This window comes from Grus americana, chromosome 1 (assembly GCF_028858705.1).
Source record: "Grus americana isolate bGruAme1 chromosome 1, bGruAme1.mat, whole genome shotgun sequence".
Classification (NCBI taxonomy): Eukaryota; Metazoa; Chordata; class Aves; order Gruiformes; family Gruidae; genus Grus; species Grus americana.
The window spans coordinates 212,620,268-212,644,882 of record NC_072852.1 but is presented as its reverse complement, the minus strand read 5'-3'; the positions used below and the strand labels follow the sequence as shown (position 1 = coordinate 212,644,882).

At 39.9% G+C, this 24,615-nt stretch overlaps 1 protein-coding gene across 13 annotated transcripts in view; it reads left to right on the top strand.

The window, feature by feature from the left end:
• The window catches only part of DLG2 (discs large MAGUK scaffold protein 2), a 1,065,252-nt gene that overhangs the window by 150,194 nt on the left and 890,443 nt on the right, over positions 1-24,615 (top strand). For 4 of the 13 annotated variants that reach the window (XM_054813780.1, XM_054813784.1, XM_054813778.1 and 1 more), the window contains exon 5: positions 3,572-3,670. In XM_054813780.1, the coding sequence (XP_054669755.1) occupies positions 3,572-3,670 (99 nt within the window). Of the gene's footprint in view, positions 1-3,571; positions 3,671-10,781; positions 11,254-12,842; positions 12,879-21,635; positions 21,728-23,004; positions 23,080-24,615 lie in introns of those variants that run through there. The other 9 variants (XM_054813788.1, XM_054813781.1, XM_054813791.1 and 6 more) reach the window with 7 other exon arrangements.

The following is a 24,615-nucleotide window of genomic DNA, read 5'->3' as shown; positions in this document are numbered from 1 at the left end:
ACTATTGTGGATGGTTACAAGTACCTCAATATATTAGGTATAAATTCTGAAGCCATAATATAGGCTGGAGAATTCATCCACTGTTGCAAAGTTTGGCTGCTATAGGAAGACCTCCTGTAGGAACTCTTGGAAACCCCATATGCCATAATTGCCTGTGAGGGCAGATGCTCCTTCTGGCTGGTTGCTGGCTCAGACATGGACCGGCACATGCTGCCTGCTGAAAGTGGAACCAGTGACAAGTCTTCTATAATTCATATCTGTGTACTTTGGCAAAAAATAATCAGCAAGGATTTTGTTGACGGTTAACTGTGACAATTGTGCACGTCCTAATAAGCTACAGGAAAGATGTGTTATAAGCACAGAAAAGCTTTGCTGAGCACTGTTAAAATTAGATAAAATTAACAAGGTAGCTAATGTGATTACTATTTTATTAATAAACATTTAAATAATGCTGTAAGTTTGCACAATGAGAGAGACATTGCCCTGAAGAGATTACGGTCTAAATAGTCCCTGTTAATTATAAACTAAATAGATTAGCATTAATTATATACAAAATTGGAAGATTGCTTTTGGTATGATCTATGATTCTCATGGTTACTACCCATGTGAGCAAAGTTGCAAAGTGAAGTTTTAATCTGCTTTTGCAACATTTGCTTGTAAAATCGTTTTCTGACCAACTTGAAGAGAATAGGATAATATTTTGTTTTGTGAAGAGGAAGACAGAGTTGTTCCAACTACCAGCCTTCTAGATACAGGGGTCTGATGAAAAGTGTAGACTTTGATGAGTAGTTTTCATTCAAGCTTGAAGTCATTATTTCCAGAACCTTCTACAAGGAGGCATGAGCATGGGGCATATGCTCTACTACGTTCGTACTGTGTCACCCTGGGGCTGCCAGTTCTGCTTCTCATGGTGACCTGCACGGTTCAGGAATAATGAGGTGTTGCTGAAATACTTATTTTTCATGAGCAGGCAGCTTTTGGATATAAAATGTACAAATAATTTTAGAAAGCGTAGGCTTTTGGGTTAGCCTCTAAAGGGAGGATTGTATGTAAGTCAAGAATAAGAAAAGACTCACATCTAAGAATGCTAATTTTTAATAAATCTATCGCAGCACACAGCAAGTATCCTTTTTGCCTCTTGCATTATGCAGTCCCATTTATTTCATAACACAAAGTTAAATGACTATTGGTTTTCAGATGGATTGCTAATGTATACTTTCTTCAGGTTTGGGAACCATATATTATTCTGCTAATGCTTATTGAACCTTAATACATTGGAACAGAGAGATGTTCCAGATTTATTACAATTACTCTTACGTGAGCTGTTTGTATCCTCCTAATGTCCTTGGTTTACTGCTCTTCACAATTAATCTGTGACCCATTTCCCTAAGGAAAACAATTGAAACATTTCATAGCATCTTATGACATTGTTTTATGTTCTTTCAAAATATTGGAGTCAGCTAATGGTGAAAAATTTGAGGAAAAATAATATGTAAAATATAAACAATCTAAAGTTGTTTCTTATCCAATTTTGCAGCTGCACTCATTTGATAAATGCTACCATACAGTCTGTAGTTTCTGCTGAAAATTGTCAAATCCCTTTTGAGAAGTTGCAGAAGCTTAGCTCCTTTAGGATCAGGCAGAGTTTGGTCTTGATTAAAGCAAATAAATACTATATTGATTGCATAGTTTATATTGTTGCCTGTAAATAATAACAATAGAAAACACATATGTCAGTTATTCAAAGAAAGCAAAGATAAAATTCTTCCCTGTGAGGGTGGTGAGGCACTGGCACAGGTTGCCCAGAGAAGCTGTGGAGGCCCCTGGCTCCCTGGCAGTGTTGAAGGCCAGGTTGGATGGGGCTTTGGGCAACCTGGTCTACTGGAGGGTGTCCCTGTCCATAGCAGGGGGGGTTGGAACTAGATGATCTTTGAGGTCCCTTCCAATCCAAACCATTCTATGATTCTATGATTCTATGAAATGAAAAATTTTATGCATTCTTGTAAAACAAATTTTCCATTCCTGAAAGAAACACTGAAGGAGCTGCTTGGATTTTCTGTAGGCTCTGAGGCAAGATGCAAGACCTGCGTTCAGTTCCTTGCTCTCCTGCATAATTTTGGCCCAGTTGCTTTGCTATCCCTTCCTCCCTTCCAGATTGCGGACGAGGGATACGCAACTGCGTTCGGTGATAAGAAACAAGAAAAAGGAATGCATGGTTCTCCATGACTGCGGGCGTGCTAGAGAAGTGAAAACTGTAGAGAGAACGTGTATGGGGTCCTGTGTGCTCAACCCCATGTAGTGCTGAGCTGCTGGGCCTGATCCAATATTTAAACACAGTCTTAACCGGAGCACAAGACTACTGCCATTGGTTCCAGTGAAGTTAGAAGCACGTGTCTAAGTAGTTGGCTGGAGTGGGGCCAGCTTTCAGTCTTTTGCTGGACAGAGCCCTAAATAAACAATCCAGTATCAGAGGAGAAAACATTTGCACATGTGGATGTGATTTGGCTGTTTCTGTGGCACTGGCTTGTTGTTTTCTAAGTTGTGCTGGCAATGGTCGGTCTATTTAAAATGCTAACAATTTCTTGCCTGTTGTGTTAAAATTGACTGCACTCCTAGTGCAGAGGCTAAAAAAGGTTGGGCCTAAATCATTCACAGAGTCTGTGATGCTCAGCGCCGACAGATACAAGACGCTGTGCTCTGTTTGAATTCACTCTGCTTTCCTGTTCGTGCTCTTGCAAAGTGCCCAGAAATTTCCTGCGATCTGAGTTAGTGGCAGTCAGCATGTTTCATTCAAAAGCTAACTCTTCGAGCGCATTCTTGCAGGGCAGAACGTTGTAAACAGAGATGTCATTTATAATATTTATTGTCTTAATGCAAAATCTACAATAATGTAGTAGATTTCCAGCAGGAAAATTGAAAAACCAAAGAAAGCCTTTTACTGTATCTTATATTAAAGATATTATTTGAAAAAATACTGTGTGTTTTATGAGCAATATACGATTGAAATCTGTATAAATGAAGGAAAAGTGACAAAAAAGCATTTGAATTTAAAAGCTTTGCAAATACGGCTACTACACAAGTATGAAACACTTTCAAAAATACGTCACTGAGGAGAATGTAATAAATTAGAACTGAGAAAGCAAACCAGGTAATTTGGTTGGTGCTGTAAGGAGACCTACTGTAAGGCAGCTACTCCAGATGAGAACCCCATTATCATCTGTGGGCCTTTTTGGCAGGGCACTGATTTCCTTCCTTATCTCTGTGTTCTGATGCCGAGAGCTGCAGAGCACCTTGAATGCCTTCTGAACTCAACTAGAGATTATGATAAACATCATATTGTAGATTTAACCTATTAAGACTTTCATAGACTTCCATGAGAGTGTCTATAAGATTAAACCCAGAAATTTTTGCATGACAAAGCACTGAGGTGAAAATCTTATGTATGAGCCACCCGGTATTTATCTGAATTCAGGCTACCCTTTTGTATGTGCGTGCTAATCTTTACATTTAGGTGTAATAGAATTATAGTCCACATCTCAGTTACTTTATTTGATTTTTTCCCCCTCTTTAGTCTGCAGCTTCCAATGAATCAGAAGGATCTGGACAATGTGGTGAACACAATAAGGAGAACCAGACTTTTGAAAATTATGTTGTAGACACGAAGACAAAGGTATGGTCCACTCTTCCGTGATGGAGAATGAAATCCTTATTTAGTTGAGTTTTACTGGAGGTGAAACGTGTAGAATATATTGAATTTGACGTCCTGCAGTCATATTTTTGCTGCTTAATGACTGCATGTACATTACCATATTTGAGTGAGGCTTATGGCTGCAATTTATCGCTGTGTTACTGGCCCTGTGCATTTTATGCTGTCCTAGGCAGGATTTACTTTTTATTTTTATGTAAAAATGTTGCTAATATCAGTGATGGTTCTGCAGGATTGCTGATCTCAAGATGGTTTCATTTCAGTATATTTTTGAAGTCCGAGGTGTTGCACAGTTCGTAAATTCCATTCAAGGTGGTTTCAGTCTCTCAGTGTGCGTTGTAGTTTGGTTTTGGTCTGGAGTCAGTATGGAAGAATATGAAAGTCAGCAAAGTGATGATTTTTGTATGGGCAGGCTAATGATACCTACTATAAAACTGCACTGAATAATACACAAAGCAATATGACTTCATGGCTGTGGTAAGGGCGTATGTTATAGTTCTCTTTGTAACAGCCTTGCTGCTTGCAATGGTGAAGTTATAAGTGTTTCATTATAATATCTCCATTATTTTCATAGGTTCACAACTTGGCTGGAACAATTCTCTTGGGCTTAGATATTATTATGTAGAATTTCAGCCTTGAAGTCATTGTGTATTTTTTCTTTTCTAAGTGAAAGAAAATGATTAAGTTTTCTTTTAAAGTGAGCAAGCTGGAAACATGATGAAAAGAAAACAGACATTAACTGAGTTGGCATGCTTGCGTGATACTTTGTAGACTTCAGTAAAAGTTGTTTCTAACAGTGGAAACTTGCAGATTATTCCTCTTGTCTAAGGCTTTTCCATGGACTTTGTTTACATTTCTAGATCAATTTCTCTGTACGTTAACTTTTCAAGATCTAAAGAAATAATTGTGCAGCATAACTTTCTGATTTTCTTGTTTTGCTGTGTTCCCAGTTGATCAGAAAAACTTTTGTATTTATGGAACCATGGTGCTACTTGAGAGCTGAGATGCAAAACCATGTATACTTATTGAAATTTCCCCCTATATTTATGGAAGAAATTATTTCCCCAAAGCAAAGAATTATCAAAAGCTTGATATATGAAGTAAGTAAATCGTGGCCGTGAACATACTGCAGAAATCATGGGATGGATCTCAGCCCAATTTCACATCATTTCTAGCATGAATGCCCAGTTGAACAATGCACCATCTTCCCTACTCAGAGTCATGATATTGCGAACTCCTGGACTCAGTGTTTCTCCATCAGCAATTCTACGTACTACATTTTCCTGCTGTTTGTAGCTCTCCAGCACGAAATGTACATGAGAGTAAACTCCAAAAATTGGCAATTCCATTGCCAAACTCTAAGACATTCAGATTTGTGAGTGGTATTTTCTTCAGTTCCCAGTACTATGGGATAGCAGATGTTTTGTTTTCATTTCCTGGAACTTGTGGTTTAGTGTGTCAGTTCATTTAAAAGAGTCATTTTGTCTGATTTCTTTTTCAAGTGACTGTGCTTGAGTGTCAGTGGCACGCTGCTATGACAGTGACACATAGCTATTTAGGACTGGCTACATGTTTAAACATATGCACTAGAGCTTTTCAGTTGCTGATGATCAATTGGTTGTTAGATTTACTTCCCCAGGCAGAATGCTCAAGAATTAAAATGAACTCTTCATTCACCATGGATCTTGAGAGCTGAGAGCCACTTCAGGACTTATTGCCCTTGAGTACCGTGTGTTTCTATTGCAGAGCATCCCAGCCCACATAAAACCAGTGGAGCATTTGTAACTGAAGCACTTCTGTTTCATTCTGAATAAGGGATTTGTGGGAAGCAAGAGAAAACAATTATGGCTTTGTATGGGAAATAATAGATACATAAAACATTAGGCATACGTTTTAAATTAATGAAGGTTGCAGAGCTTTCAAAAGGCTAGCTTATCCAAGGCCCTTCAGAGCTGTAGGATGGCTCAAGGACCTTTCCCCATCCTCTGCTCTGCATCCTGTGGTTATGAATGTGCATTTCCTACAACCCTACAAGTCATACTCTGTTCCCAGCTTGCCTCACCGTCTTCTCATAGGCCCCTAAGCTGTTAAGTTTGTGGGAATGAGAGTACTAGAGAGGTGGCACCGTCTCCATCTTTGGAGATTTTCAAGACCAGATTGGATAACGGCCTGAACAACCTAATCAGACCTCACTGCTGAACCTACTTTGAGTAGGAGGTTGGAATGAAGACCTCCTCAGGTCCTTTCCTTTGTCACTTATCCTGTGATCCTTTGATTACGTGTACCCCTGAAGAGGAAGGGAAGCAACCACCCTGCTGTCCCGTTGAGCACCCTTGGAGGCAAATGACTTGACACACCACCGGGTGCAGCAGCCAAGGGCCAGGAATTACAGCAAACAGGGCCTGTGAAGTGCATGTTGTCTATTAAAAAAAGCAAAAATAGCTTTTTTTATTGCTTTTGAGTGCTGGGGCAGTGCTTGGCTAAAGTGATGTGAGCTCCCACGTTCTGAATAGAAGGGTGGTAAGCTGAGCATGTATTTGGGGTGGGAAGAAAGGGTGGCTGTTGAGCCTGGGGCCACCATGGCCACTTGGGTGTGGAGTTCTTGTGATGCAGGAGTGGAGCTGCCTGTCCAGCCTTCTCTTCTCCCCATGACCATTTTACATCTACCTGCAGGGCGCAGAGCAGTGCTTCTCTACGGAAAAGAAAATTGTCTTTTTCTTTTCATTGAGAAAGCTACCGGCCAGAGAAATTGGTCAGGACTCCAACATTGATTGTGCTAAATAGCAATGAAATTTGCCATGCATGGGAGAAGGGAATGATTCCTGTTATAGCTTCTGCCTGAGACTCTCATGGGCCTGAGGCCAGTTGCAGAGCTGCTGGTGTTAGGGCTGCTGCAGTCAGGAGGGGCAGAATTGCTAATTTGTTGATCTTTAAATTAACACCAGCACTCATGGGCTTCTGGTTCAGCCTGGGAACTGCATTAAAATTCTTAGTGACTAAGGTATACAGAACTTCACGCCTTCTGAAATTTGTATTAACTTCTCTTCCTGGTTGAAGAAGGATTTATTCTGACATTTCGTCTGTAATATAGCTCCTAACTACATATCCAGGATCTGCAAGATTAGTAGTTTCTCATTTTTTGCTTTTTTTTTTTTTTGGTGTAGCACAAAAAAGTCCTAATAAAGAGTCTGTCTCATGAGATTCTCCCTTCTAGTATATAATTACTCAGATAGATAACTTGTATCCCAGTGTTAACCTACTAACTAACCGATTGTGACGCACAGAAACATAGCTGGAACTGGGCTCAAGTGCTATAAATGAGCTCTGACCATAAAGACATAACTTCATGACTACATCAGTTGCCCGCTTGGAAGAGATGTAATCAGGAAAGTATTTATTTGTGGCTTGTTTGGGTGCAATATAGGACCTGCGAAGAAGAAAGAGAATATAACTCCATGTGAAAGACTGACAATTTAATACCATCAACAAGTACTCCATAGTACACAATTTAAGATACATTAGGAGTAAATACATCTTTCTCCACATTTGTAAGAGGATGTGTGTGTTTACGTGTTCTCTGTGTAGGTGCATAGAGCTCTAAATAGGCACTGGCTAAATTTTGCAAGATGCTGACATTACTAATGCTGTGTTAGCAGTCTGGTAGATGTCTCCTTTTTTAGTGTCTACTCCAAAAGTTGGAGACCTAGTACTCTTGTTTTTCTTAATTTCTACTGTTTGAATTAGAGATAGTAGTGAAGCCAGTTTTGCTTTTTTTAAAGAATCAGTTTCTCTTTACAGTTTTTGCTCTATAATATTTGAGTTTCAAAAGAATTTAAGAAATGTTCAAAAAGGTGTGTCCTGAAAGATTTTAAAGAATCATAGAATCCTTCCTATTGGTTGTAGGTTTTACAAAAGCGCGCTTTTACAAATATTCAGTTCAGCTGGATGTTACAGGCTCTGGTTCTAAATATAACTGCCTAATTAAACCCCAGGCTTTGGTTATCCAAGTGGAAGTACCTGGATACAGTGAAGATTTTAATGACAGAAAGAAGCATTAAATTGTCCAATCTAAACTACTGCATTATACAGACCATCACATTTCACCCTCTCACCTCGTGTTGTTTGTTTTTGTATGACTTAAAAATAGACACCTTGGTAAAATCAGAGAAGGAAGCAGTCACCTGGGTAAGTGGTTTTCACATGGTGGTTTGCAGAGCCACTGGTATCGCAGTGGGAAATAGTTGTTATTCTTCCTGTATTAAGGCTTCCTGAGAGTCAGAGCTCATTGCAGAGGATATTTTTGACCATCTAAATCAACTACGAGCAACTATAAACCATCTCTTTTCACCCCAGATGGCTGCTTCTCGATTTGCTTGGTTTTTGGGTCAAGTCTTTCTATAGTAGATTTCAATCATGATCATATGTACAGATAACACGAAGGCTGGAAGAGCAGAGGAAAAAATAGAACTAAGCAGCAATATGACCTGCAGAAATTAGAGCAGAAGGAGATGTTGCTAATGAAGGGTAAAGCAGTGCCAAGGATTTTAAAATCTTATACTTGGGGAGAAAAAATGAATGGAAAAAGTGTCTAGTTGGAGAAAGAAAACGAAGCGGCTCAGCCTCTTTTTTGGGTTTGGGATGGGTAGTTAATGAAAATGAGGAACTGTATCCTTGGGAGAAACACTGGAGACCCATTGACAGCCATCTGTTCCCATACTGCAGCCCTGACTTTGTGGAGTCATCGACAGATGTCTGTTAGAAGCTACGACCAGGAGCCCTGGAAACCCATGGAAGGACGGAGCTGGGGTCTGTGTCCCCAAAGGCATGGGTCTCTTGTCTGGAGCTACAGGAGATTTGGAGGGTAAAAAGTAGGTGGCAGTATTTCAGGGACGATGCGCCAGGCTTGGGTAGCACACATGCAAATCCTGCCCTGTTAAATGCTCGTTGTTGCATTTTATGGAAGGAGGTGACACTCAAAAATTGGAGGAGTGCAGGAGGAAGATTTTAGACACACTGATGGAGCTTGATTTTCCCAGACACATATATGAGTCACGTTGTTCACATAAACAGCCTCAACGGGTTCAAACCCTCAGTTTTTCATATAAACTGTAAATAGGATCATGAATTCACTGGGACTAGCTCACAGGAGTAGAGTTACTTGCAAGTCGAAGCATTTACAGATCGTGCACTTGGAGACCAATTTCAGAATATCTCCCCATATGCCAGTTTCGAGTATGATATGAAATTTTACAGCCAAGTCATTAGGTAATTATGTGTATGGAAATATTTCACACCTTACTAGATCAGCTTGAATCTACCAATTGGAAGAGAACAAACTGTTGGATGCTTTACATGTAAGTGTTAAAGTATCTCCTGATTTTAGAGTTGACTAAATTCCCTTCTACCCTCTCATGCTTGGAGCACAAGCGTGGCTTAGGTTAGACCATCTTAATGGGTTGATTTGTTCTTAAGTAGATGGTTAACTGGTTCTTACTTTGAGGATGTTTGAAAAGCTCCCTGTTTCATAAAACCGATAGTATAATAAACTTGTCTGACTGTTTGGCTACTGGACTAAACCTCAGTAGGGAGAAAACACGCAGGTTCCAGCGCAGCCTGTAAACACAAATCAAGTTTGTTTTGCGCACGTGTGGTTGCTCAGAGCGAGTTAAAGTTTTAGACGCAGTCGTAAGTGCTCTGGAGACTTTCTCTTTAAGATGTTACATCCACCAAGACTTTAATAGTTGGGGGAGGGTTGGTTGCTCTCTGACCACATATCTGATTCACTATGGATTTTGTAACTTTGGTAGCAGTGACCTCATTTTGGCAAAATAATGTGTGTCACTTACTGAGCCTCTCGCTGCTTTAGCAATCACAAGAATATTAGGGTTATAACCCGAGTAATTTATGGAAGAGAGACGACTCTTAAATATCCTTTTATTTTCTTGGAAAGGCTTATTTTATTGAAAACATATTTTAGCTCTGAGTGAGAATGAGAGATCCTCAGCAAAGCACCCAGGGGGAATTGTGCTGTCCAGTGTGTTGAAAAGGTGAATTGTAATGTATGGGTGTCTAGACGTTTCCTCTTGTTGCTGTCAACAGTCCAGTTGGCTGTATTTTTTTTTCCAGTGAATAGGAGCATTGATTTTCCTCTCTCTTTGGCCAGAGCTTTCATTTTACATATCTTTCCCCTTCTGCGTCTCTTTCTCTCTCCCTCCCTCTTTCTTCTCTCTCTCTCTTCCTCTATCTGTAAGAGAGGGAAGACTTTAAGAGCTGACAGCGAGCTTTCTAACTCAGAATGATTCATGTAAGACACCTGAAAGGCAAGCTCTGCACCAGCATCACTGCAAGAAAGGTAGGGCTTTGGGGGCTAAACAGTCCGTAAAACTCTGAGCAAAGCATACAGAACATGAGATAAATCAATTAAGTCTGCGGATCTGTCAAAGATGCGGAAAAAGTTTGGGAGAGAACTTAGGGAGTTTTTAAGCTCTGTTGTTTGGGGTGCTTTCTTTTTATTAAAACTTTGATGTATTTTTCATAAGTGGGGAAAAAAAGGTGCCCCTCGGTAGGTTTGAATAATGTATATAATGTGGCTTTTTTTTTTTTTCCGTGGATGGTAAACTATAATTATATCCCTGTTGCGCTTCACAGACCTGCGTGCGTGTGTAAATATGCAATTCCCTTTTTTTTCCCCTGACTGATTATTTTCTGTTATACTTTCTGAAAGTTCGCCTTCTCCAGCTGTTATTTATATTCACTTCCTGAATCCGAATCTGACCTAGTAATTCTGAGCGATTGTAGATGTGACGCATGAGCTCTCGCACACACCTTAATGTTTCAATCATGCACTTCAAGCAATACGCGTTTGTAGGAATCACGCTCTTAATAAAAAACCCCCTTACAACCCAAAGCAGTTGTTTTGGCAGAGAAGTGACAGCGCTGTGATAGATGGGCCCGATAGTTGTGTGTGTTGTGCTTGCTCGGAGTTAGTAGAAAAGAGGAGGGAGAGAGCGAGCGAGAGGAGGGGGGAGAGGAAAAAAAAAAAAGACAGGGAAGGAGAGAGCGAGAGGGAGAGAGATTGAGAGAGAGAGAGACTTGGCAAAGGAAATCTTATGGGTATACTGAAACAGCAGATCAGAATTGTGAAACCAGAGCCAGGGCTGAAATGTGATGCTTTTGCTCTTTTGTGCTTGTTGTGGTTCTCATCTTCCCATTTAGAAGGCTGCATACCATTCAGCAGAATATTTTGATCACAGATTGAACAATGCAGCAATCAAGCCTGATAAGCCACCTGGAAGTTTTGCTTGAGACGATTTCTAGTGGGTTTTCTGATCCCTGTGAGCATCATGACTGCCTTTAGCATTGTGGAGGAGGACTCGAGTTTCTTATGAGGGCCCCACTTGGAAAAGCAGGCTGTGCAGATTCAAGCCTCCGGTTCTGTTCATGCTGTTCAAAAGCCTTTCCTCACCCTTGCTGATTTGTTTTTATGATTTACATACACTCCTGTGGAGATTTACAGAATGGATTGTCTGTGCATTGTCACGACTAAGGTAGGACTGGAAACATTGCTGTTATGTGTACATATTTCTCTGCTATTTTTCTGTTCCTGTAATTAAATAGATTGAGCATGTACTGTGTCAGGTTGCAAGATAAAGTGATAAATAAGCTTTGCTTCAATGAGCATTTTGTTCTTTTTTTCTGTAGATTATGCTGTTTGTTTCTATATTACTTCCTAAATGATATATAATTTACTTATTTTTACTAGCAAAAGGAAAATGATTTCATATTTTATCTCAGCCTATGCTTGTGTCTATTAATATCTCTAGCTACTAGAGCACTTCCAGAATACACGGTATAATGCACATATTTTCCCAGCTTATCAGTTTATTCTGTAAACTAAAGAATAAGAAAAAAAAAGGGGGGGAGGCATTATATGGGTCCTAGGATTTTAAAGAGGCCAATCAGATGTAGTTTAGATAGTCATGATGTTTCTGATTGGAGAGATGTAAGTTTCTAGTGGCTTATTGTGGCTTTTTGGGGGGGAAAACATAGCTTACTTTGCATCCCTAGGCCTGAAAAATAAAAATGCCCTGGTCCCAATTCAGCATTCTTATACTGATGTTAGATCTAACCTGACTGGGAATGGTCCTTCTAAATAATTCCTTCCAAACGTGCATGTAAACAATTTTTTATGCACAAAACCAGCGGCAGGCTAAGGACTATAGGATTAAGGACACTTTCCGACTTAAAGATCTAGGGTAGGGATAAACTGAACAATTCTTTGAGATGTCCTCAAACTTGGCAAACTAACTGAAATGGCAGGGAGATTATCGGGGAACTCCCTTTCTTTTGCTACAGGACAGGCAGCTCACCGCATGTTTGTAACTGCATTTGCACATGGCGATAGTATTTATAATGAGCAGTTATCAGGGGAAGTCCAGACGTTGGGGTTCAGCACAGTTTCTCCCTGTTCTGGTTTATTTTTGATTAATTTCATCATTTCTATAGGACTTGCAAAATGCCTCGGGTCAGAACACCTGAAGGCTGTGTAAATGATAAGGCAAACCAATGTTTAGCTCTGCCGTCACCATTGCTGTCATTTTTTGCGTCGTGGCCATGCAAAATGGGGACTCCCATCTGTGACACAGAGAAGGACAGGAGAAGACACCCTGGGCACCAATGGGCAGCAGCAAGGGGTGGTGGGTGGCTGTTACAGAGAGCAGGGAGTGTGGTGGAGCCACGGAAACAGATGCGAGCTGTCATTCCCATCTTGCCAGTGGAGAAATCCATATGGGGAAAGAACAGGAGGTGAATGAGGCCACAGAAGGAGCTATGAGTGGCCTCATTCACCTCCTGTTCTTTCCAGGTCCTTCTGGTTCCCACAAGCCGTGCTGGATCTGAGACTACGTCCTCAACCTGCCCTGGAGCAGAGTGGAGGCGTCTGCAGGTGCCCATTGATGCAATACTGGTGAAAAGCGCTCAGCAGCGGTGGTGCAGCACCACTGAACAAACCCTGGATTCAGGATCATGCTAAACATCTGATTTCTATTCCCTGACATTGCTTTCCAACAGAAAATAAGCAGGAAGGTTGAAAAAGACAACTGTGATGTGCTCTACTTCTGGGTGTCCGGTGGCACGGTGGAGACCTGCCATCGCAACCAGCCTTGGCAAGGAGGTGTGTAGTAACTGAGGTTAGGACAGGGAAACTATTAAGATAGTATAATTGGGAGAAGAACGTGGCCCAGTGCCTCTTTTTACGTATCAGGAGAGACCGCTTTATTTATTTTATGAATTGGTGATGAATGTTTCCACTGAACGTTTTTCCAGGGCCTTCTGGGCAATAACGAATGTAGACTCACGGTCATCTCACTACTGCTGCTGCTCTGAGCAGGGCTCCAAACTCCATCTACACACAATATTTTTCCTCCCATCTCTTCTGTTTCTTGGATCCACCGCTAAATGGCTGAAATGATCTGAAAGTCAAGCATATGAGCCTCAAATATTCAACTCCAGATATTCAGTCTTCGCTGCCAACTTTGATGTTGGAATGAGATAGGATTGTGAATTGCAGGTGACCTGCTATTTGGATGCATGTGGGAACACCATATTAACATATGTAATTGAGCTGAATAATGGCAAAAATCTAGTTTCAGAACACTTTCATATTGCAAAGGCTTGAAGCCAAATAAATTACAGTTGATTTCCTCATCTTGTTTTGGTGCCATATTTAAATAGCTGCACCAGTGTTGTTATATTGTATTGATTCATAATCTGCTCTCACTTGCTTTATTTTGCATTGGAGTCCTTTAAACCTACAAAATTTTTATGGCATCTGTTTATGCCAATTTTCACCACTATAATAAGAACAGACCTTTTTCAGAACATTTGAGATTTTTTAAAACTTCACTTCAATAAGTATGAATTCTACAGAGCAACAGTATGGTCATTTTTGGCCTCAGATCTAGTAATTATCCTTATTTGAATATCCATTTATATGATTTGTGCAAATAACTGCCATTCTCATTCTTGGAAAAGTGGATCTTAACGTCAAGAGGAAGTAAATACATCAGTTTTATTCTTCATATCTTATAAATAATAAAAAGGGAGTAAAAGATAAATGCTATTTAAACTGAAAAAGATGAACACTGTTTATAAAATTGACATTTTTAACACATGGTCATTAAATTTAGTCAGGAATTTACAGTATTTCCAGTCTACAGAAAATGACATAAATGTGGTGGTGGAGTGAATGTGCCCTTGCAGATTACAATGGATCTAAAGACCCTGCTTTGAACTCTCTATGGTGAAAGATGCCATCTAATAAAATTAATTTCTAATGTACCTTGCCAAATCTTAAATCCTACTGACATTATTTTTTCAGCCAAAATGTAAGATATGTTTAAAATACATTTAAGATCTTAATTGGTACAAATTCTTCCTCTCCATTTTTATTTCCTTCAATGTTTCCATGCATTTCTGAACCCAGGACTTAGGAAATGCTGAATCAGTCAAGGAGGACTTCTTATGGTCTCCTAGTTTGTTTTAATTGATCACGTTCCCAGCATAGCTTCTTTCTTTTACTGTCACATAAACCACGTTAATTTGTGGCATTATTTTTTCATTAGGAAGAATTCAATATAAATAACAGCTTAGGTCAAGAGTCCATCCCAGTGGGAGCACCAGGAGTTTTTGAAAAGGAAGAACATTCCTGCTCTGACTCCCAAGACTCAGAGGTGACATGCTGTCCTCTCCCCTGGCTATCAGCTCTCCTTCCATCCTTCTGCTTTTTATAGAATTATGAATACAACAGTAGCTGCCGCTGGTGAAAAAGAAAATAGATAGCTCTTTGTTGCTGGACAAGATTCACCATAACAGGGGCTGCTTTGCTGAAACCCCCAGTTCTTGGTGTCAGGTGGCTTAGAAAAGATGATCAGCTTTCACTGGGAAAAAAAAAAAAAAGAGAAAGAAGCTGTCCAGCCCTTGTTGCTACAAAGGAGAGCTCAGGGGTGGAAACTCTAAAGATTTAAAATCCAGAAGGGAGATGAAGGGAAATCATAATGTATTTTTATTTTTTAAATCTCATTATTTCAAGGTGTCACCTTCAGACTTTTTGATACTTGCAACTGGAAAAAGGCACCACAGGAGAGGAGAATTGAATAATACCACAAGTGGCCATCCAGTCCTCTGTCACAAGCAGGGCTAGCTAAAGACCTTCTCCTAGGATAGAGATTTTAAAACTTCCTGAGCAATCTAGTCTAATGTTTTATTATCCTTAACATTAGCAATGGCACTAAGAACTGTCAATGTTGATTGCCACTGGTGTCACCTCATTTTGTTTTGGAGCTGTATTTTGAGGTTTGCTTAAAATCCCAGATTTTATCACCTGAAAGTTTCTGTGTTCTGAGAAGAGCTTTCAAAGTTGTACACAAAGACTAGATACCAAATAAAATAATCCCAATTTATTCACAAAACCTAAAGCACTTGCTGTTTGTTGCCTGACTCCCAAGTTTGCAGCACTGAGCACTGGCAGCAGCAGTGTCCCCGTGACCCAGAGTTGTGTCCTCCAGCTTGTAAACCAGAGAACTGGCCACCTTCAGATGAAGGGATAATGCCCAGCTTGAATTTTTTGCTTTTGTTAGCTACAAAAATAAATTTCCATCATCAAAATGTTGAAACTTCTGCAACGATTATTCTTTCTTAGAGATTCTTGTTGTGAGCTTCTACTTAACTCTGTGGTGGTTTAAGCCATATATCTCACTACACAGGTCCCATGTCTAATTCAAGTGTCACTGACCTCTGTGGGACCAGACAATTAAATGAAAATATGATTATTCATGTGAATGGAAAAGAAGATCTTGTATATTTGGGTTGGGTTTTTTTGTTTGGTTGGTTTTTGGTTGGGTTTTGGTTGGGGTTTTTTTTTTTTTTTTTTAGAGTTAATGAAAGATGCAGTTCATTCCACCAGTGAAGCAGTCTGGGTTTTTGTTTTTAGTATTTTAGGGATTTTTTTAAATTTCAGTGTTTGGTCTAGTTTGGTAAATTAACAATATCTCTCTCTTCATGGCTGTCTGTCCAACACTTTTTCTAAGGATTTAGTTCAAGTGTTTAAAAGAATGAAATAAGGATGGAAGGAAAAAACTGTTTTGTGATGGTGCTGGAAAGCCAGGTGACATGCTTGTTTATGTCATTAACCCATACCAAGGTTGAATGTGTACAATTCTGACTGGCGAGGTTGCCAGGACCCAGCAACATCTGTCAATCTTATTTTCTCCTGCTCATCTGGCAATATATTTTGAACAGGGGACACCTACGTGTGCACGTAAGGCAAAACTCTGACAGATGGGTGAGCAGAAGTCTCAATATTTGCAATGGTTGTGGAAAATAAGAAGCTACTGTGGCCAAGTGCAGGACCAACATCTGGCTTAGACCCTCGGTATGGTATGACTCTTCTGTAGGTCTCTGCCACTCCACACACTCATCATCCTATTTCACAGCATGAAGTTAAGAGTAAAGCAGAGAAGAGCTATAAAAAATACACCTTGTCTTTTTGTCAACATTAGCTTTCCTTTTCCCATAGTCCCAACATGGAAGACAAGGCAAAAATCAGAGCTCATCCTCCTCGATAGCATCACTGTAAATCTGAGTGAGAACATGCCGTGGCTGGGGTAGCTGAGTTTTGAACTACCATTCTACATTAAGTATATCATTATAAATCCCTGTTGATAGTGTGCCATGCTTGGGGAAGGTAGGGGCAGGTCTCATGTCCCAGTAGGCTACTGTGGGTTCCCCAAGTGAGGGGGTAACCCTCATTTAACGTTTGGCTGACACAATTGACTCCCAGTGCCAATCCAGCTGATTTAAAGGGTGTGTTTAGAACTTGGCTGAAGAATGGAAAAATGTGGAGGTGGCACCACTGGAGTGACCTCACTGTTCCAGTCTCTCTAATTTAGAGCAGCAGCAAAACCAGTCCCAGGATGCTCCCAGAAGAGCAGAATGGTAAATCGGATCAGGTCATCTGCTGGAGGCGGACAGCAAGTCCACACGCTCTATGCCAGCTGTTGGTCTCCCTTTGCAGAGGTGAAGCCACTATGAGGTTAAGTTGGATTATTGATTATGGTGGCCTAATGCCAATGCAAATAGATAATACTTAGACTATTTATGACAAAGTGCTTTTGTAATAGGCCTTACTGAAGAAAACAGGCCTGTTTCCCCTCCTCCTCCAGCAAATCATATTGTGTTAATCTGAAAAAAACTCAATATGGAGTTTTAAAAAGGTATATATTTAGAGAATGAGGTTCAATTTATTTTGTAGGACTTCCTACAAGATTAGCTGTATGAGTCCAAGAGTCTGTAAGGTCAGTCCCAAAATTAGGAAATGATAAAACTAAGTATAAATACTGAGGTTGAACCAGTGCCTCAGGTGTTGTAGACTAGTATAAACTTACCAAAACCAGCAGAGCTGTAGACAGCTACACTACATGAGGAAGTGATTTAAATTTAGCTGGATATAAAACAAAAAAATAACCACATTTCTATGTGCTTGCATATTGTTAATAGTGCTAAATAGATCTGGGCAACATTTGTTGTTTTTTCTTTGCAAGACTTCAGGCTTTGAATCATTGCAGTTTGAAGTCATAAACTGGGTAGCTTAAGTTTTTTGTGCTGAATTTCCTGGCTATAACAAACTTGAAACAAAGGAAACATAATGATTTTCCCCCCCCCCCCAGAGATTCACATTTAGCTAAAATCAAAATCTTTTTGGATAGTCATTATTAGGTGCTGATGAGCATTTCAAACTGTGGTGTTTTCCTGCCAGACCCTAAAAGTGTAATTGTGCTGAATCCATGCAATTTACATGTAATTTAGTAAACTTTATTCAGAAGTGGTACTTGAGGACAGCTTTGATGACTATGGGTTGGCTGCTGGCTAAACTGCACAGTCTTAGAAGAGCAGGAAGATCCTTTTCATTGATTACCATTTATCTTAGCTGGAGAATATACTCATAGATGTCTGACAGATGGGGAGTGTATCTGAGTATTTATTTCAAATCTTTATTTACCAATGTTAAATTTTGGAACAATTATTCTAAGCCTCTAGCCTTTGGGTTTCAAACATTATGAATGTAAACTGATGAGACACATGTTGTCTTTTCTAGAAAAAAAACCCCATTTTTTGGGGGGGAGTCTCAAGAAAATTACACAGAACAAACCAATGTGCATTGCATATGTAATGTCTTGTAATTATATCTTGTCAAAAGCTCAACTTTTTTCTCCTTTATTCTTTAGAAATATGGTAATTGTCCCTTTTCCCTTGTAGTTAATTATAAATTTCAGGAAGAATTAAGTCTGTTAAATCTCTTCTTCCCCCTCTTCCCCCTCCCTTGGTCTCTATGGCAGCAGCAGGAATAGAAGGGAATTACTTTGATCTCCATTTCTGAGTGACATTTCGTTTCTTCCGAGCATTGACCTTGTTTAGCGCAACTGAAATTTTCAATAGATTTCATTAGATTATAATTTGCTGATCTTAGGGAGATGTCTTTATTGAGATTGGTTTTAACTATGAAAGGAGAAGGGTGATTTGTTTCATAAATCTATGAACAGCTCTGTAAACTGAGAAAAGAAAATGTTCAATTAACTGCTCAGGCAGCTACGGTTAGGGCTCAATACTACTGCACAGCAGTGCAGAGCTGCCGACGTAAGGAAAGGTGGAAGATACTGAGCAAGAAAAAGAAAACGAGAGCTCCTGATCCTGACTCAATAAATGATAGTGCTGTTTAATGATAGCAGAGCTATACATCCTTAGCAGGTCCCTTCTCTAATATTCAGAAGGCCTGGGTGGAGGTGGGAAGATAATTTCCTCCTGCCAAGGTGAGCTGCATTTTTATGCATTTCACATAGCTGGAGCTGACCAAATGGATTTGTTGCAGTGTCCAAGAGGCCACTAAAAGCAGAAAAGATGAGAGTCTCCTGGCATACATCCTTGACATAAACATGCATTTCTTTTGTGTTTTAATCTGTTTCCTACTACCATGCAAATTACCTTCTGTCCCCTTTCACCTGATGCAAGACTTCTGAAAAATAAGAAGATGTGTGCAATCAAGGAGAAAGGAATGGTATCGATGAGTGAATCATTAGGTTAGGGGTATGGCCTAGTATATCATTATATTTTACCCAGTCTGAGACCTCTAGCAGAGATCTACAATTTTAATTTCTCCAGAGAATCATCTGCATCAGAGAAGATAATTTGTAAGGATGTGTAGGCGTAGATAAGTATGTTCCACTTGGTTTGACTTCAGCCAGCTCTTTTGTTACTTGAGACCTCACTCAAGGACTTGTATACAATTTGCAAGTCATATTCTTGGCCATTCCAGTGGATACAAACGGAATCTCACCTGTGACTGCTTTTGACTCTGATCACTGATATCTTCTCTGAGAAAGAATATGAAGTCAGATCTTAGAGTGCCGCAGTTCAGTGAGCCCTGAACCTGTAGCAGATCAAACATTCCTAAATATCCTCTCTATTTTGTTACATCTTCCTGCAGAGCTAAGATCTGCCTCCAAACGCGTCTCCAGTCACAGCCACATTAGGCAATATTTGGCCATCCAAATTTGTTATTGATGAGATATATAATTGCTCCCTGTCTATGAGAAAATGGCAATAAGCTATACGTACTTGGTCTTTAAGTCCTCCAAACACCCTTAGCAGTCGCTACGGTTGACCACACAAAAGAGGAATTCTTCCTTGAAATCTTACCCAGAGCTTGCTGATGTGCAACTGCATCTCTGTCACCTGAAACGTCTCTTGTGCAGTGCCACAAAGCTCTCACCTTCTGATTTAATATTCACTATGCAGTGTTTCCTACTGCAATATTGCAGTGGGCACTGGTGCTACCACTCTGCATTATATTAATGTATCTGCAAGATGCATTATACCAATGTTGCTAACCAGTGCTACTAATAGTCAGTTATTTCAACACCTGACTGAGAAAAGCATGTAGGAAGGATGCTTGCTTAAAGATTGCGTGCTAGGAAGGTAGAGGTTGGGCACAGAGACTGAAGGGCTTGCAGCCTTGATTTTGTCTTCTGAAGTTGGTGCTTTTCTGTCTCCTGATTACCTATGGAGTCTGCATTTCTGGATGCTTGATAAACCTCTTTGTTTGGGAATTACATGTAACAGTGCCTCCAGAGAAGGAATTGCACTGTCTCTAGCTGACCAGGAGGTTAGCATCTCTATCTCACTTTGGTCATCGCTTCATTGCTTCCTGACTGTATTATTGCTATGCAATTTATCAAGGATTTAAAGCATCAACCCAGAAAAAAAGCCGTGACTGGTACTGAATTCAGCAATGAGAACGGATTTCTTCTCTTGTGTCCCAAGGTCTCTTTACACAAAAATTACACAAGCTGAAGATCTTATTGCATATTTTGAAGGCTCTGATTGCATGAAGCTGTGATGAAGCCCACGCCTGGATAGCTGTGTCTGTCGCTATGTTGGAGCTGTCTCAAGGGTGAAGCTTAGTGCAGGAGGCCGGGTATCCTCAAAGAAAGGGAGTAAAACAAGACTATGGAAACCACTCATTCATAAGCTATGGGGAAACAGCCTCTCTGTTTCCATTTCAGGTGGAGAGCTCTCTTATTAGAACATATTGTCCCAAACAGCAAGGCAAGACAAATTCTTTTTGCATACAAATATTAGTAAACATAAAAAACAAACTATAGGTAATTCTGTCCCCCCCTGAAGGCTGTCTAAAGAAAAAATATTTCAAATGATGGATTTTCAGCACTTTTCAGATTTTTAACTTTACAGTGTAGTGGTGGACCAGGGTCTTTAGTCCTTATGCTACCAAACTCCTAAGTTGGTGAACATGTTAGCAGTAATAATCAAATGAAATTAATTCTTTCTACATCCTGCAAATAATTCCCAACATATTTATTCCTATGCTTACTTGTGTTTCCTAAGCTTGCAGAATAATTTATGTAGCGTTGACCTTTGGGTAATTTTTTTTAGTTGGTGTCTCTAGATGTGACATGTTGGATCTTTTGGCTGATTTAAAAAAAAAAAAATTGAGCACTTTTATGAAGAAAACCATTAGCAACAGCTGATATACAACCTTATTTCTTAGAACTATGTCAGGTAGGCGAGGGCGTAAGATATGAAAGGTATGAAAAGCATTGTTTTTACACAACAATACAAAGAGTAGTGATCATTCAAATAAGAAATTAGCTGTAATTAAAAAAAAAAACAAAACAAAACAAAAAACCCAAACCATGCCAAACCCCAAAAAGCTGTAGGAGAAAAGTGTTCAGTCCTAGTCCTTAAGCTACATGCATTTCTCAGACAATTCCGTGCAATTTCATGTTATCGGCACAGTACCTCTAACATCCGGCTGTGAAAGGCCAAACTCTGCAGGTCACCCTACAGCCTAGATGCACGCTCAGCCCAGCCCTTGTGCTGGAAAATTGGGATCTCTGGAGAACTGCTGCCTACGAGCAATTCCCAGTTACCTCTGGCAGCTCGTGCCATGTGACTCTGGGCCCTGGGGTAATTTTGGTATGAATCTCCAAGTCAAGAATACTTGGGGAGTATCAGCCCCTCCTGCTATGAGATCTGGAGCTTTTATTTTGCGGATGTATCCTCTTTAAGAATGTGAGGAGTCTTTTCGAGGAGTCTACTGACGAACATGTTATACATGGCTACTTGACTTTGTTAAGATCAGGATTTTCAATCAGAAAAATATTTCCTGTCCAAAGCAAATTATTAATTTTCTTGCCTTTATCTTGTCTTGGATTAAAGGCTGAAGACCTACAATTGTTAAAGAAAGGAAAAAATAATTACCAAAATTTTATGCAGTCTTTTGATCGAAATTAATTTGGAGTTTTATTATATTGATAGGATTACATAGTTTGCTGTTGCTTTCATTCCTTCCTTACAGGAGATAACAAACACCTGCAGGATATTGCTGCCATGATAGCAGTGACTTTTTCAAATCCTTTTAAACAAGACTTTCTAAACTTCCATCTAAAGGTACAATGCTTCTTGCTTGCTAGCTGTTTTTTTGAATATTCCTTAAAAGTGTCTGAGTGAAAATATAAAAGATAACCATTTTTAAGGTTTGGGGAATATAAAGCTGAAACTGATAAACACAGTTTTTCCTTTTTTTAACTCATAAAATTATTTATTATTGCAATACTTACAGATGTTTACTTTTTGGAGATAAAGAACAAAGCACTAATAGTCTTCGTTACTTAATGTTCTTATATCAGACTCAAACCTGAAGATCGGATGAAGCCTAATCATCAGTGTTTGCAGAGGCTGCTCTCCTTTGCTCTCAGCATGGGGAAAAGAAAGGTGTAGTGTAGTTGCTTGTGATATATCTGGCTTAAATGAAAATAAAAAGAAGGAAGCTTTTTATTTTTTTTCACCTCGCATTATTTCCAGCTTCAGGAACACACATGATTACGGGAGTCCTGCAATTCAAGGAGTTTGACTCTTATGTGAAATGCTGAGAGTAATGGTGGCAGGCACCAGGATTTATTCTGAACTTTTCTTCAGGGACTCTGACCCAATCTGCTGTGCAATTTGTTCTGATGGGCTCCAAACCTTTGCTAAAATGTAATTGAATCACTGCAAATGCAAGGCAAATTACAGGAAGATCAGCCCAAAGGCCTGATGGTTACATCTTGCACTGCCATGTGGAACATTAGACTTTAAATTAATCCCTCGCTCTTTTTGGTTCTGCAAAGTTTCAGGGAACTGCGGGAGTCTTGGGAACCTGCTCCATGTCCTCCAGGGGCCAATCTGGGGAGTGAGCAGATTGTTCTGCTCAGCAAAGAAACACACCCTAAAAATTTGGGACAGACTTGCTCCTCCTGGAAAATAGCCCTGGGGTTGTTCAAACTGCAGCTATTACTGGTTCAAAGAGGACATAATGGAAAGGGCTTGTCATAAAACGGGGAGAAAAAAGCCAATCTCTACCTACTACCTAATGCTCCGCTGTTGTTCTCTGAATGCTCCAGTGCAGAGGAAAGTCAGATGGCAGATGGTTGGGGTTCGGATTGGATGAAAGATATGTTCACTCACATAACTGAGAACTTCAAAGCAAAATTAATGGGTAACTGTTGAGGCCTTTTTGGTCCTGCGAACTGCAGATTATTTTCCTTACGTAACAGTGGAAAATGACTGTGTGAGGTGTAATGCGTACTAGCAAACTCTTAGATTCTCCATCTGGAATGGAGTCCGTTATGCCTAGTGATTGCAGCACATACTGTGTTGTGTGTAATGCCGTTTTCACTTATTTGCAGCAAAGCCATGGCAGATGCCCTTCCCACAAATGCTCAGTTGAAACACCTGCCTGGATACCCATTCAGCACTCTACCGTAAGTTTGAGCCTTTTAATACAAAGATTTGAGAGACTGAATGGTAAGTCTCTGTGTTTGGAGCAGCCCCGTCGGGTAAAATTTCCATACTCAGTGCATTTGAGAAAGAACAGAAATGAGTCCTAAGGCCAGACCAAGCTCCTTGGGAAGCCTGAGCTGATGAAATGTTGGGTAGTGGCTTAGCAGGGATTCTCCAGAAGTTCAGCCTCTTTGGGAATATAATTGATTCCACGTGGAGCAATGGGGATCAGTGGCAAGCATGGTACATTTGTTGTTGGTGTCCCGCTCAGAGGAGTGTGAAGTTACTGTTGATTGCTATAACTGTGTGCTCCAGCTGAGTGTGATGACTGGGAGCCTGCTAGTTTTGCTTGGTCATGGACAGAGTTTGTGGGAATTCACTCATAAGCTCCTGCAGGGTCTGCCAGAAACAGCTGACGTTTAAATTACCAGGCTGTCCCCAGACCCAGGTGGTGACACAAGGAAGGGGAGATGCATCTTTCTTTTCCACATTCTCATGCAAGAAGGAAAGACTGACAATGCCAAGTGCTTTACAGACTATTAAGTGGGAAAATTTGCCCAGTGTAGGTAACAACAACTTTTGAGATGATGGGCAGTGAGTGAACTTTAGTCTGCTGGATTCATAGGAAATGACCTTTGTAAATGCTTTCCTCCTCCTGCCAATTAGATGACTTCAGTGAGATTTGCTTTTAACTATCAAAGACATAGTAATATTTGAAGAGAAAAAAGAAACTGCGGTCAAGTTGACACTGCATTGATTTATATCTTGTCTGAACATATATTGTAGATAGAGCCAAATGCTTGGATGCTGGAAGTTAGAGTAGAGGGCTGACTAATAGAGCTATGATGATTTATCACAGCTGAGGACTTGGCAGGATTTCGTTGACATTTTCTTTGGCTTTGGACCACAGCATGATGTTGGTCCACAGCTATCAACTTGTCACCTTTTATGAGTAGATGAATGAGAAACAAATTCAAGTTTTCACTCTCCCTCAGTCTCTCACTAATCTTGCAAGTGATTGTAAACCCTGTGGTTTTGGTTGTCCTTATAATATGTTAAAATTAATGATATCGTTGTTGATCCGTATTAAAATAGACCCACTTAATGTATTGATTGAACAGTCAAGTTACTAGATTTTTACCAGGTGAGGATCTGTCCCAGGAACAAATAAGTAACTCTTCTTAATTTTTAGTTTCCATTCTCAAAGGTTTTGGATTGACTTTGTGATGTGGTCTTGTTGTTCTGGGTTTGGTTTTTTTTTTTATATTAAGTGGGTTGCAACATAAGCACAAGTATGGCAGTGTGGTGCTTTGAGAAATGGAAGTGTACTGGGCATTTGTAGTAAGTCGGGAGAAGTTGCACTCAATGATTTCCACTAACACCAAGACCTGCCTTTTCAGGTAGTGGTTTTAAATGCTTTGGGTATTTTTTAGGATATTTGTTTCTTAAACTGTCAAAAATAAAAACATTTAGCTTGAGTATTCTTTGCTTGTCTCTGATATCAGTGCATGTATAGG